This window comes from Lissotriton vulgaris, chromosome 2_1 (genome assembly GCF_964263255.1).
Source record: "Lissotriton vulgaris chromosome 2_1, aLisVul1.2, whole genome shotgun sequence".
In the NCBI taxonomy this organism is placed as follows: domain Eukaryota; kingdom Metazoa; phylum Chordata; class Amphibia; order Caudata; family Salamandridae; genus Lissotriton; species Lissotriton vulgaris.
The window spans coordinates 1,103,779,713-1,103,794,948 of record NC_141687.1 but is presented as its reverse complement, the minus strand read 5'-3'; the positions used below and the strand labels follow the sequence as shown (position 1 = coordinate 1,103,794,948).

At 43.4% G+C, this 15,236-nt stretch overlaps 1 protein-coding gene across 1 annotated transcript in view; it reads left to right on the top strand.

The window, feature by feature from the left end:
- The window catches only part of BUD13 (BUD13 spliceosome associated protein), a 203,285-nt gene that overhangs the window by 172,003 nt on the left and 16,046 nt on the right, over positions 1-15,236 (top strand). Inside the window, exons 8-10 of the mRNA XM_086956813.1 lie at positions 6,234-6,372; positions 11,371-11,555; positions 11,793-11,874. Coding sequence (XP_086812939.1) covers positions 6,234-6,372; positions 11,371-11,555; positions 11,793-11,874 — 406 coding nt within the window. The remainder of the gene's footprint in view (positions 1-6,233; positions 6,373-11,370; positions 11,556-11,792; positions 11,875-15,236) is intronic.

Genomic DNA, 15,236 nt, shown 5'->3' with positions numbered 1-15,236 from the left:
CTGTCTGAAAGTGTGTGTGTGGCTCTGTCTGTCTGTGAGTGTGTGTGTGGCTCTGTATGTCTGCGAGTGTGTGTGTGGCTCTGTATGTCTGCGAGTGTGTGTGTGGCTCTGTATGTCTGCGAGTGTGTGTGTGGCTCTGTATGTCTGCGAGTGTGTGTGTGGCTCTGTCTGTCTGTGAGTGTGTGTGTGGCTCTGTCTGTCTGTGAGTGTGTGTGTGGCTCTGTCTGTGTGTGTGTGGCTCTGTGTGGGTAGCTTTTTTAGGTCTCGCCTTTTCCATTCCGCAGGAATGGAAAATGGAGAGAATTCAAGTGCTCAAAATACTCGTCAAACTAAGGCTTTTTTCTGTGCGGTTTTCTTCGAGTTCACATGAATCACATGACCAAACAAGCACGCGCATCAGCCTCCCTCCCTCCCTCCTAATTGCATTTTTTCACCGCCGCCACCACATCAAAGGGCTTCTCCCAGCGTGCGCTCTGCGGCTTCTCCTCCCCTAATTATTCATGGCTGGCCGGCCGTACTTTCAGTTTCCCGGCCGCTCTTGTTTTCCTACCCTTTGTGTCTCCAAGATAACTTGCTATGATAGAAATACATCGGGATTGATGTAACAATAAGTAATTGTTACAACAATGCTTCAAATACTAAACTGCAGTCATATTCCTTGTTCCTGATTGTCTGCTTCTTTCGATGTTCTCTTCTTGTTCTCATTTCTTTCTCAAATCTTTGTGCTTGTTCGCTCCTTTTACAGTTTCGCTCTTGCCTCCCTCATCTTTCTTGTGTCCTATTCTATGCTTAATCATTTTGCATCGCTCTCATTTCCCTCTTCTTATCTTTTGTCTCGTGCCTGCTCAATTCTCTCTCCTCCTCCTAGTACTGTTTCTTCACCTTCTCTCCCTTTAGCTCCATCTTCACAGTGTTGTAAACGTATGCATGAGCTGCTCCCAGCACTTACCCATCTTTCCGTCGCGTTCACACATGGAGTTTGTAGTAATATTTCTGTTCATAAATGCAGCAGTAGTGCTGAAGAGAAGTTGGTGATGAATTGAATATAAAACAAAAAAAAAGACAGAGCAAAACGTGTTTGTTCTTGTTTACTGTAAGCGGGGAAAACAGCAGTACTGTAAATATATGTATAATTGGTTCCTCACGCTGCACAATAACCTAGCACCCGTCACGTGACCCCGTCAGCCACTCATGGCTCTTAGCAAACAGTATCCGGGGCTCGCAGTTTTCAATTCACATGCAAAGTAAGTGCTGCTGACTATACAGCCTGAGGTCACAGCTGCAGGAGGTCACATGACATGGAGGGCACACAGTAGCTGTGCACAATCCCTGCAGATGTTTGTATGTTGAAATAATTCGGCCGTCGGCGGTTTACTGCTCTTGGATTTGTTGGGGTGCCGGCTTGGGTGAGGGGTGCCAGGTACAAACCTCTTCCTCGCCTGGTGAACAACTTAAAATGCAGGCACTGAGTCCTGCACCCCTGTACTTTGAAAAGGCAAGTACAACCCTTTTCAGCAGCTTTCTATATTTAACTAAAAGTTTTAGCAGGAGAGTACTGGCTCGCCGGGCTGGCCTTAGGAAGCTGGCCCGGGGCGCTGATATTCGTGGGGCGCAACAGGGAGCTGCCTGGCATAATGTTATGCAAAAAGCAGCTCGTCCATCCTACTTGGTGTACATTGGGTGCCGGGAAAGACATTTAATTAACCCTTAAGGTACTTCCTCGTAATTGTTAGCTCCCTATCAACCCCCGCCCCCAACCCCACCCCATCTTCCTCACACCTCCAGGACCCCCCACTCACAACAAACGCCAATCTTTCCATACCACCCAGGGCGCTGTCCCAGTAAATCCGATTTCGGGCCGGCTCCGCTGGCTCAGTAAACAAGCATTGAAAATGCAATAGGTCTCGCCTTACCTTTATTTCTTCCATGCCATTCTTACCTCTCCCTTACTGTCGTTCTGCCCATAGCGATTTCTTCTGATCTCCATCTCTTCTAGCCACACTATGAATTCGACTTCACTCTGCCTTCTCCCTAAGCAAACATTTGTAATGCAATACGTCTCGCCTCTACGCATGTTTAACCTATTGGCATTATAAATGACAATGCCTTTCTATTTATTTTTTTAAAACCAAATCATAAATAAATGGCATTCTCATTTACAATGCCAATAGCTCATTTTTAATGGAACCCATTTCCAGCTTGCAAGCCTGCCTGAAAGCACCTTCTAATTTTAGTTCAGCATCTCAATATGCAACTATATGGTAATGACGCTTCGTCACATTTCTTTGCCTATAACCAGTGATTTTATTCTAAGGAACTTTTTACCCCCGTTTCATTGGTTACCTCTGCCATCATAGACATTAACTCCTATAGCACCATCAAGGGTCAAGTGATGTGCTCCCCGACACTACAGGAAAGGCTTGTTATACCCTAGATTTTACAAAGGTATTTTGTAGTGGTATGGCATGCTGAAATGTATTGTGATAACAATAATATTCATTATCTTTTAAGTACTCACTAATGCTATGGTGCACAGGACAAACAAAGCAGTCATTAAAACAAAAAACAAACAAGCATTTGCAATGCAATAGGTCTCGCATTCACAAGAGTTTGAGCTATTACTATTGCAAAAAACAATGCCTTTTATTTTTGTTTTCATTTTAAAAACATAAAGGGCTTTGTCATTTACAAAACCAATAGCTCCAACTTTCCTACTGCGAGACCTATTGGCAACGCCAGTGCTTGTTTGTGGGTGGCTGTGTGTGTGTGGGTGGCTTTGTGTGTGTTGCTCTGTGTGGGTGCAAATGCAATAGGTCTCGCCTTTGCGAGCGATTAAGCTATTGGCATTGTAAATGACAATGCCATTTATTTATGTTTTAAAAACAAAACCATAAATAAAAATAATGTCATGAGCAATGCCAATAGCTCTAACTTTAAGAATGCCGAGACCATTGCATTGTAAATGCTTGTTAAGGTCTGCCTCATTCTTTGCTATGGCCCTGTCTCACTGATCTGTGGTTCTGTGTGTGCCATTGTTCCTATTGCTGTTGTTGGGTTGTTGGACAGTCACTTTTGTTGAGGTGATGCCATCCGGGTCTGTACCCAACTGAAGGATGCATCTACCCTCTTCTGCCATTATTCTGATACGTTGGTTTCTGCCATTCATTTGGCTTTGCATTACAGTAAAAATTGAGCTGTCTCTTGCACTGTCGGGTGAAGAGTCTTCATTTTGGTCAGAGTAAATTATCAAAGTCCTGCAGTAGGAGTATTTTATCACCACAAAATTTACTGGACTCTTCTATTGCATTTCTTATATAAATCAAGCCACCTAGTCTCTTGTTCGTTGCTGGGCCCTGCAGCCTAGGAACAATCCTTAGGATAATTTTTATGCCCACTACTACCTACTCCTTTAGTATAAGATCAGGGCAAAGATTATATGCACAAAATCTCTAATGTCCAAACATTCTACCACCTCCGAGACATTTCCTGATTCTGGATTTTTCCTGACCGGCTCGGTTTTCTAAATCTTCAAACGTCACCTGCAGGTTTGGCCAGGTTCCATCTATCTCATTTTGTTATTCACAGTCTGATCAAGCATCAGGACATTTTCTGCTTTCTGTTCCAAGTCAAATATTCTCTGGATTAGAGTGCAATAGAGAAGCAACTGTTTCTGCAAAGTTTTACACATTTCCTACTTCACAATTTCTTTCTGTTCCTTGTGAATGCCTTGTTGCATCAAACCCAAATCCTCATCGGTGAACTGTCCTTAATTTTTCTTGGATGCCTTTTCTGGTGTAGCTTTGGTCCCCTTTCGGTCTTCTAGCAGCACAGTAGCATTTTTTGACTTTGCAGTATTCAATTTCCATGCAGGTTGTTGATACGTGGAGTAATACTCAGTTAGGCCAATGAGAGTTTAGGTGGCTCAGTTACTATCGGGTGCCCCTCGTTTTCGGTTCCCTGTAGCCCCTCTTTATCCCAGTTGGGAGAGCCTTCCCAAGAATATGGGACCAGACTTACTCTGAAGTCAGAAGAATATCTTGTGGCTCATTTCTTGGCATCAACCTTCTCATTTAGTGTTTGAGATCAAGGTTGTCACTATCTTTTGGAACATTCCTGCAGTGGCTGTTTGTCTCTTAAATTATAGGCACCATTGAAACCGTATTGGGACTCCTGCCTGTAGCCTTTTGGGAGGCGCAGATGTCTCTGTATATACCTGCGTCTTTAGTATCCCGCAGTCACCAGCACTTGGTTTCAGGTTTTTCTTCTATGTGCTACCAGCCTTAAACCTGGACCACACCGTCGCCTTCCTCATTGATTTACCTTGTAGTTTGCCCCACTCTCAAAACCCCTGCACTCAGGTTCTACTTTTGTGTGTGCTACACCAAGATCATTCATTTTACATGGTTTTGCCTTTTTTGCCACCCATTCTTAACTTCTGTAACATGTTTCAGTTGCACAAAACTTTCTAATGCTGACTATATGAAATGCAATAACTTCAATGTTGAGCTATATAAGTTTGAATAACAATTAAAAGGTACCGAACTGTAACTTATTTCTTTATTTTGTATTTATAAAATGCCTGGTTACACCACTGGTGTGTCCCTGTGCTAACTGCTCTATCAGTCAACTACGGAATCAAACATCAGAGGGACGAAGGGGCATAGGGGCAAGCACCCCGAGGGGAACCAATAAACAATCACAGTTGAAAGAGCCACGTTTTAAATTTTTTTCTGAAGAGGCTCTCTGATGGTTCCACACGAAGGACCAGGGCTCGGGCGTGCTAGCTTTTCGCTGCCAGATAGCCAAAAGAGCGAGCTCCCATTCATGCTTTCTTTACCATGGGAACTTTCACCAGCTGAGTCCCGGTGGATCTAAGATGCTGTTCTGGATTGTAAGGTTTAAGAAGATCCCGTAGGTAGAGTGGGCCTTTGTCTTGCAAAGTACGGTGGAAAACGCATAGTCCCTTGAAATAAATCCTTTTTTGAGTAGGCAGCCAATGTAGCGAGTCTAGCGTTTTCTTAGAGGACACCCTTCTGGGCAGACTCCGGACCAAGCGAGCTGTTGCGTTCTGGAGTCCCTTTTTTGTTGTGCCTAGATATAGAACATTCCCATAGTCTAATCGCGATGTAACGAGGGCATGGGTCGGGGTTTTCCTAGCAGAAACAGAGAGAATGTCCAAAGTTTTCCTAAGAGTCTTCAGGATTCCAAAACACCTGCCTGCAACTTTCTTGATGTGAGTCTCAAAGGAGAGGGTGGAATCCATCCAGACTCCTAAGTTTTTCACCTCTGTCTTAGGGGTGGGGCCAGACCTAAGATTGATGGCCACCAGCCTGAAGACCAAATGCATGAAGTGTTCCCTACTATCAGTATCTCTGTCTTATTACCATTCAGTTTCAGGCAATTGCTTGTCATCCAAAAGGCAAGAAACTACAGTCTGCAAAACTACTGGCTGCTTGCACCGAATTCGGAGCCAGGGTGACCACTAGCTGCGTGTCATCTGCATATGACACTGTGACATCGTGTTTTTCCACAATCCTAGCTAAGGGGGCTATATATAGATTGAAAAGGGTAGGCCTCAAGATTGAGCCCTGAGGCACACCCTGCACTAAACTAATGTATTTGGAGGTATGTGCGGGTTGTGTCCCGTGAAAGCTACGGCCATGCAGAGCTTTTCATTGAACAGTAAGGTTTCCATGATCCAACCTGTTCTTGGGACTGGTACTTTCTTGGTAGGGATTTGTACCTTCTAGTACTTAAGTGTTTGACATAGAAAAGGGATACACTTGGGCTGTTCTTATCCACTAAAGGCATCATTGGTAAAAGAAACCTATAAAAGATGCACCCCACAGGAGACATTTTGTGAGACTGCGCTGAGACCTGAAGAACCAAACAATTTTTTGCTATGGTCATAATCTCAAATGGAGTTATCACAGTAGGCTTAATTTCAGTCTTTTCGTCTAGACTTATTGAGTTTTTGAAACTTTCAGTATTGTGGAATTTGGCAACTATGAAAGATCCATATCCATCCGTAAGAACTGTATCTATGTGAGGAGCTGCCTGTGGTCTAGAAGCCACCTTTAAAACTAGGACTCCCGTTTAGGGTATAGCTTTTTTTCTGGGGCTTGTAGCTCTCTTGGGCTGGGAGCTATTTCTGCTGCTGTGTGCCATCTCCAAGGATAGGAGTTTTCTCTGGTCTTGTATTTATGATCCTGTGTTTTTTTTTCTTCCAATAGATGAATCCAGATCTGCAACAACAGTTTTCCGGGATAAGTCTGGGCGCAAGAGGGATCTGCAGGCAGAGCGTGAGGAGCAACAACGCACAGCTGGTGTGAAGTCCCAGAGGGAAGAGCAGTATGCCCGGTGGGGTCAGGGGTAAGAGACATTTCATGATGCTGTGGTAAGGCAACGGAGGGGCAGATTCAATAGATGCATATAGAGACACAGATTTGAGACGCTCGCTCAGGTAGGAGTTAGAGGTGTCAAGTGCAGGGAATGGTAAAAGATGTTCCATGGAAACACTCTTAAGAGCTTTCAGTGGGAGTTAGTTGTTGGATATGCTGCAGTGAGGTAAGACGGGCTCAGCTGGCACCTGGGTAATACAGTAACAATAGGGTTATGTGTAAGAAACTTCAAGTGGAGAAGGGTAGGCGACAGCCAGTGAGGCAGGGATGATAGATCTCAAGTGGGTATACATAAGAGTATTGCATAATAATAATACATTTTATTGTCTGATTAATTAAAATCATCACAAAGGGATATGTTACAGTACATTTCCCGTAATTTAACATATACCATTCTTATATAAACCATGCAACATTGTGGGATGAATAGACAAATCAATTTAGAACTAAGGCACATAAAATTAATCACGGTTTAAAATAAAGCTACCTTTGCTCTAGCCCGCAAAAAACCATACAGTATTAGGGCTTGACATTTCTCATAGGGTGCGTAAAAGCTATTGATGTATTTTCAATGTAGATGTCAAGTGGAGCTGTTGGATGGGGTCGGGAACTATTCAATGCTATTTCTATATGTTATGTGCTGATACCATGTTGTTTGTTGGAAAACAATAAATAGTTTTTTTTTTTAAAACAAACAAAAAAAAATACCGGTTGTGCCAAAGAGCCAAGTGCTTATAGACATATGCGTAAAAATTCCTCATTGTCGAAAGATGCGTCAAAGTGCCATGAGAAATTGTTCGACATTCCGATTAAAACTCATGCATATAGATTTAATCAGAGTAAAAATAAACTTGCATTTGTCCTAGCCCACAGAAAACCATACAGGTTGCTTCAAAGTGCCAAGTGCTTGTAAATATTATATACATAAAAATTCATACGTCAAAGTGCCATAAGTAAAAATTTATCAGAGTTAAACAATGCCATCAAAGTACCATGTGAAATCATTTGACAGGTCGATTAGAGCCAATAAAAATAGAATTCATCAGGATAAAAATAAAACAGCATTTATCCTAGCCCAAAAACCTGCACAGGTTGCTTCAAAGTGCTTCTAAACATTATATACATAAAAATGTGTACTTACAAATGCCAATGTGATTCAATACAATGTATGTCCTTAATTGTCAAAACCTATGGCCTATGCAGGCAGAGGCAAATATATTTTTGGAAAATTGCTGTATACATTATGAAGAGAAAGTACTGCAACCCAACCAAACATGGAAGAAAAATATAAACGAGGTATAAAACTTATTTCAGAAAAATTAACATTCTTGCACTGTAGTTAAAGCTTTACATAACAACTGTTCCATGGAGTTATGGCTCCTATTATCCTAAGATAAAGGCCTACCCACTTTGAGGAAGAAGCAAGTGTCTAGTGCTTATGGTAAAGATACCAACATTCTTTCTGCAATGGTCAAAATCTTTAGCAACTGGCAAGTCAATGTAAATGGGGTACCTGATAAGCATATTATGATGTCCTGGAGGACAGATCTCACCCAGCATCGAGAAATGATGGCTTTAACAGTATGCAACATGCAGTAAGCAAGTTTGGGCAGACAAATACAATGAGGCTGGGTTGACGGGCCTCAAGTTGATACACATAAAAGAGTCTTTATACTATTATGCGGGTTATCTTTAATGTGAGTTTCATAAGCGAACCTGGCGAGTTTAAAGAGTATTTGTCTAGCCATCTGTTATGCAGCCTTCCATGAAATAATGATACCTTTTTGATAGGATACTTAAAGATCCTGACATCTGCCTAGGTATGGCATACTTTAATGTGATGCACCCTTCAGTCCCTCCATAATGGGATGGTACAGGGTCTGTTGTGGCAGTTGCACAACAGTTTCCCTAGGATGCGAGCGAAAGAGGGCTTTTCTGTATTCAATTACTTATCCATGCCCTGAATTACTTATCCATGCCCTGCCCTCTGTCAATTCATGGTGTGTTCACAGTGCACCCTAATCTTTTTTTTTAAATGTACTGTGGTGTTCCATAGATTGTAACTCTGAATGAGCGTAATAACGAGTTCATTTATTTCACTATGAGTAAGGGAACAAACATCTTAATAGGAGTAGGGCAAGGAAAAGATACTGCTGAGGACTTTCATTTCAACACAAAAAAATGGTATTCTGTAGTGAAAAATGTAATCTAGGCCGAACTTCCATTGAAACACGCTCAAGCTGCAGAAGCTGTAAAACACCTCATGGAAGCCGTAGATTGTGACTTGGCTCCTTATATCGTCTCAGACTTGAAATACTACAGTGAAAGGTGTCCAGAAGTGCTGTTTCAGACAAAAGTGGCGAGAGAAAGACCCTGTTCCAACACACATTGAGGAATAGAGAGAACTACAAAGAGCAGCCAGAAGACTGTCCCTATCAGATGGTGAACTAAAAGAGAGAGAATCCGCATTGGCTTGGTCGGAAGTAAAAAAAAAAAGACAATATATTGAAACAAGTACAAAAGCCTCCTGAGGCTCTTGGAAGCACTTGCAGACCAGAGCAGACAGCCAGTGCTGAGAACATCATAGAAGTGCAGAGCTAGACAAAAGTAATGAAAACTGGAAAAGTCTACTGTAATAGTCATTGACTCCGAAGGGTTCTTCAGAGGAGTAACAGAAACTTTACTTCAGGTGTAGGCTAAATTTCAAGCATATCTTAAATGGGTAAAGAAAACCAACCAGAGGGGGAAATCACAAAACAGCATGTGGAACGGCAGGATAGGGGACCTCTTTCACTAACAGAAAGCAATCTATAGGAACTATCACCAAGGCAAGCTAAAACATGGCTCAAAAAAACAACCTTAATCCATGATGCTCCTTCCAAACCCAAATTATGTTCTCACTTCTGGAAGAGGAAGTGAACTTTTCAGAAGACCTAACCTGGCTCGAGGAGGTGGTGGGGCGGTGCTATTGGATCCAGAGGTTGGTACACAATATTTTGAAGAGGAAGGAGAGCAGGTATCTTGTTTCTTTTGAACAGCATAACCAACACCTCACTCTGTGGCGGAAAAGAACTGGGACCTTTACCGACAAGCAGAAGAATCTCTCAGCTGGTCTACAGAATGTGTGCATCTAAGAAGAAGCTAGAAACTAGGCCTGACCATTGGTTCTCAGAAAATAGGTTCTTGACATTTGTCACAAATGAGAAAGACAGGGCACATTTACGTTGACAGCTGAGAAAAGAATGTTGTCCTTGTGAACTTTCAATAATTGCATCAAACTGATGACGGTTTCATTATGTACTTTGATCTACATTAAACCAAAATCCTGATCTGCAGCCTGGGCCATTCTGGTGCTGGGACAAGCATTCTGTTTGGCCATCTCTCCTCAATCTTGATCTGTAGTTCATCATTGTATTTTAGCATTGGGCAGTTACATAGTATAGGTAAGCCACCTCCTGAGATAGTGCACCACAATGAGGTACACTGTGCAGAGAGGTCGAGGAAACCCTTATTGGTTTACAGAGGCAAAAGTAGATAATAATAACGCTCTATTTTTGTGGTATTGTGAGCGAGCAGTTAGGCTTCTCAGAGGTGTTAAGCATTTATTGCACCTGCAGAGGCAATAAATGATATACACATTCAATGAATGAAGTTGAGACCAAACTTTTTTAATATAAATATTTAGACCAAGAACTTCAGCTACACAGTAAATCCTTTTCGCAATGTGGAAAAATGACAGTAAATGCAATATTCACAGTTGTGCGCAATTACGCATAATACATTTCCTATGGAAGGAAAAAGCATTCTGAAACTCAATGCAATGCCATCACTGAGGTGATTTACCTTTTGGAATTGGAAGGTTCGGAGGCCAAGGTCCTAAGTTCCAAGGCCAAGTTCTCGGGGGCTTCCCGAATTTCTCCAGGACATAGGAGCAAATTTACTTAGTAACTGGCACGTTACGAAAGAGGGGGGGCAACTTAAAAGCAAACGGGCACTTGTATGCAAGTCTTTAGGCTCTCAAGGGAGAGTGGAGGTCACAAGGGCTCTGGGGCCACGGGAGAACAGCTAGTTCGAAGATCCCACAGCTGGGCGGACTGGGTGCAGTGAAGATAGGCAGCTGGGCAATGATTTGCCAAGTTGCACTGCGCTGTCAGAGGCTGGCACCTTGAAGCTACGACAGAAGATACAGTGCACCCTGCCTTAAGACTATGAGGCCTGCTCTGGGGGTGCCTTACCTATATCCCATGCAGTGTCTGCGAGCATGGCACACAGGGATTTGTGCCATGTTGAATCTTTTTTTTTTTTGTCTGCACCAAGGCACACAGTTTGCAGTGACAGTGTGCATGGCCTTGGTGAGGGGACCCTAGGTGGCATAATTCGTGCTGCTGTCCTTGGGGTCCTTCTTCAGTGTCAATGCCTTCGGTACCAGGGGTACCATTTACTAGGGACTTACAATGGCCACATAAGTTGTACCAATTGTGGTACAGTTTTAGGGCAAGAACACGGGTTCTGGGAATCTAGTTAGCAGGGACCCAGTACACCTCAGTCAAAGTTGCTTCACAAAACCAGGCAAAAAGTGTAAGTGGGGGGGGGAGGTAGGGCAACAAGCACCCATTTCCCTACACATAGCTTTACCAGGCACCTAAATCCTCACCTGCATAAGCCGCAACACCATTACTAGTACCCACACATAGTTCTACAGTAGAACATCTTTCATGGCTTATAGCCTTTGTAGGTCCAAGATCATATGTACTACTTTTTCTGTGCCTGCTGACTCTGTTAGTTGGTTTGTTTTTTTAGAAACCGATTGTCTCATCCACAAAATCTTGTTTTTTTTAGGTTTTCACCTAACATTGGTTACCACTGAAAGTGGTCTAGTGTAGAACGTAACAATTATCTTACTGTTTAACGGCAGAGGAAATGAAGCCTACCTTTCCCTAATGTCCGTTATTCTTTTCCCACTTGGTAGTCTCGCCCAGCGGCAGATGCAACAGCAAAATGTGCTGGATGCAGCCAAAGAGATTGAGAAACCCTTGGCCCGCTACATCGACGACCAGGACTTGGACCAAATGCTACGGGAGCAGGAACGAGACGGGGACCCCATGGCCAATTTCATCAGAAAGAAGAAAGTGAAGGAGGAAAAGAACAAGAAAGGTGAGCTTTGTGGGATCACTCTCGACATCTTTGAGTTGCTGGAGGGTTGATGCTAAACTGGTTGATTTGACTGTACTTCTTTATTGGATGCAGACAAAAAAGCACTGTCATTATGCAATGTCCCGAAGGGTTCAGTCCTGAAGTCAGCTAGGCCTTGTCCCAAGAAAGTCAGCTGTAGCCTCTGTCAATGCTGGTAATCACAACAGCTAGAGACATTTTTTTCTTTGTTCTCTACAGCTCGCCCAAGGTACAGTGGACCAAACCCTCCACCGAATCGGTTTGACATTTGGCCTGGTTACCGCTGGGATGGAGTTGACAGGTATTTGTTGTATATTTGTTTCTTAATGTCATTTTAAATACAGTTTGACGACAGTTTCACTTCAGAAGCAATAATTGGGTAACCATGGAGTTAAAGTAGGTTGGCATGAGCTTCTGAAATTACAGTGCCGTTTTTTGGGATATTGATTGCTCTCTTCAGGGTGACCATCCTTCAAGATATGATCATTGCTTGCATTTTTGCCTCAAAATCTCACGCACCCCATGTCCACAATATGGGTTGGGTATGTTACCTCCCACAAGGTGATTTTTTGTGTGCGTTTTTAATGCAGTAGTTTGCTACCACAGATTTTTGGCATCTGTTGACACTGTAAATGCCCGACTCAATGGTATTTCTTTTTTTCACCTCTAAGATACAAAAATGTGAACTTACATTTTTCATTGAGCCAGGTTTACTTAGGCTTTAAGCTCGTGGTGGGGTGAGAGGCAAAATTCGTGCAAAACGGACATATCCATACAGACAGGGCATAGTGTGTCACAGCAAAGAGGGGGATTGAGGCTTTATGGGCCGCACCAAGGGTCAAGTTCCTAATATCTGTTATGATACGGGTGCAAACGGTCTGGGATACAACCCCCTAGATCCCAACAAAGAACAAATAAAAATTTGCTCTGTACATCAAATTTCACAAATTGACCTCGCACACCAAGAAACTATATGATAGACACAATATTAGTGCTTAATAAACATTTGTATTGTAACAAAGATAAAATCCAACTGTCCTCCCAAGAAATTTTTCAAGTCGATTTTCTTCGTTTTATTCTTTCTTTATTTGTTCAAAAACTCGCGGTCGGACCGGGAGACCAGACGACCGCACACGCACGCGACTACGACGCCGAACTTATGGCACAAACCTTACTCTTCTCTTAAAAATTCTACTGGATCCTAAAACGAATGGATGATTATTAGATCTGCCAACTATATAATTATAAAACCCATTGCTTATACACCTGCCAGGACGGATGGGACGTTTAACTTAAGAATACACTGCGCAAAGCCCTGAAGAAGTCCGGTTTCGGACGAAACGCGTTGGCTATTTTTATCTGCGAGTTTTTGAACAAATAAAGAAAGAATAAAACGAAGAAAATCGACTTGAAAAATTTCTTGGGAGGACAGTTGGATTTTATCTTTGTTACAATACAAATGTTTATTAAGCACTAATATTGTGTCTATCATATAGTTTCTTGGTGTGCGAGGTCAATTTGTGAAATTAGACAGGGCATAGTGTGCCTTCCAGGCCAGTAGGTCTTCCATGGCCAGTAGCTAGTTTGTGTGATGGAGCACAATAGGTGTGCTCCGAGCTAGGGAACATAGTGTTAAACTCTCGAGTCCTGCCGAGTAGACAAAGGTTGGCATCTTTTGAGCCTCTACCATGTACCTCCCGTTTGGCTATATTTGTTTCTTGTCATTGATGGAAATTAACTTAGAGAGGTGCTTATTGGATGAACGAACGCCATTTCTGTGGGTCAAGGCAGTTAAATTTATGGCCAGCTGTTCTACTTGTTTACTTGTAATCTGTGCACTAGACACTGATTTGTTTCTAGGCCCGATCTTCAGGAGGGGGCATTACAAACAGGTGTTAAGTTGCCAATAGAAAACCTGGATTCGGAATTGCAGCTGATATAAATTTAGAAATAAGGGGTAGTGGCAGCTAATGAGCCTACCAGGGCCAGATGAACAGAGCACAGCTAAGCACTTGGCCCTTTCAACAATGTTTGTACTATAGAACGACCTTCCCACGATCTGCAGCAAGGGGATCCTTTTCTGATTTTTCAGTTTTCTTTGCAAATCCTTACAGACCAGAGTAAAGGCCAAGTCCATTTTTTTCAAAACTTACAATGGGTGGTTAGCAAATGATGTGGCTGTCCCTTTTTAGGTCTCGCTCGAGACCTATTGTTATTAAGTCGGCTCTCAAGGGACGTAGGCAGGGGCACGCGCGGCGATTTCACAGCGTTGACGCGCATGCCCCGCCCCCCGGAGCTGTGCACATCTCAGTCAGTCAGCCATGCCTCTCTCTCAGTCGCGCGCGCACACAGGCAGGCACACACGCACGCACACGCACACACACACACACGCACGTGCCAAGCCCCCTAAGCCCCACTTACTGCATCAGCGGCCTCAGCCGCCACTCCTTCTGCTGCCACCAGTCCCCTGGGCCATCCACTCCGTGGGCGCGGGCTTCTCCGAAAGACATAAGTCCCGCCCCACGACAGCCGTGAGCGTTCACATCCCGAAACCAGAAGTTCGGGAGAGTGCACGCTCACGGCTTGTTACCTCTTGCAAGCATTCACCGCCGGAGCCGTAGCGCATTTTTTAACCTCCCACTTTCCTGTTGAAATGTTTTATGTAATGCCGATAACATCACATAATATGACGTGACATAGACAGGTTTTAAACTTCAGAAAATATACCAGCATTCACAACCCTCTTCGCGTGAGGGCCATGATGGCGTGCACCGGGAGGAGAAGCGTTGCGTGCATGATTTCTGCTCAGCTGAAAGGAAGATAAAACAGGACAGTCGTCAAAAAACACAAGTGAAGAGAAATGAGGTAAGAGGGGCCTCTGTCCTCATCAGCGCCAACCCTCCCAGCTGCAGCCTTCCTGAAACATCCTCCTATTCCATTTAATTACATCTGCCATTATTACTGTTTTTCACGGAAGCGGCAGCCGAGACGCTGTCATTCGGAGCGCACATGCCACTGTGTGATTGTTTTCTCCTGTTGATTCCCATTATATGAAAAGGCAGTATTATCTGTTTGTTCTGTGCTAATTCACTTCATCCACAAGAGCGCTGCAGACAGCAGTGGCTCGATGTTTATTTAAAAGGGAATTCTCATGCCGCCTGTTAACTGAAAAAAACCCCGCCTTAGCCTATCCCACAGTGAATATGTTCTGCAACTGTAAGCATTACTACAGTGCTTTCTACTGCTATGATTCTTCATCAGGGTCAGACTAGGACGAAAAATAGGCGCTGTCAGCATGTCCTGGTACTTAACCTTATATTTTTGTCTACCCATGCCTCTTCCTGTGCCATGCACTTTATTCTGCCACCTATCCTGGTGTTATTCCCTGTCCTTCCTTTCACTCTGCCACGCACTCTCTCCTGCCACTTAAACATATGCGCACGCTTTACAGTTGCTCCCGCTGCACTTTCCGTGCCAATACCTCGCTTAATTTACAAGGACTAACAGCAAAACATAAGGATATCACTTGTCAGCTGTCTGCATGACTCAAACTCTTTCTAAGATACTGAGATCTCCAGTGTCAGAGATGCTTCCAGAAACGATGGAAGCATGTACGGCGCTCCAGGCAAAATTGCACTTTCCCAGCTGGAGCGCTTCTAGTGC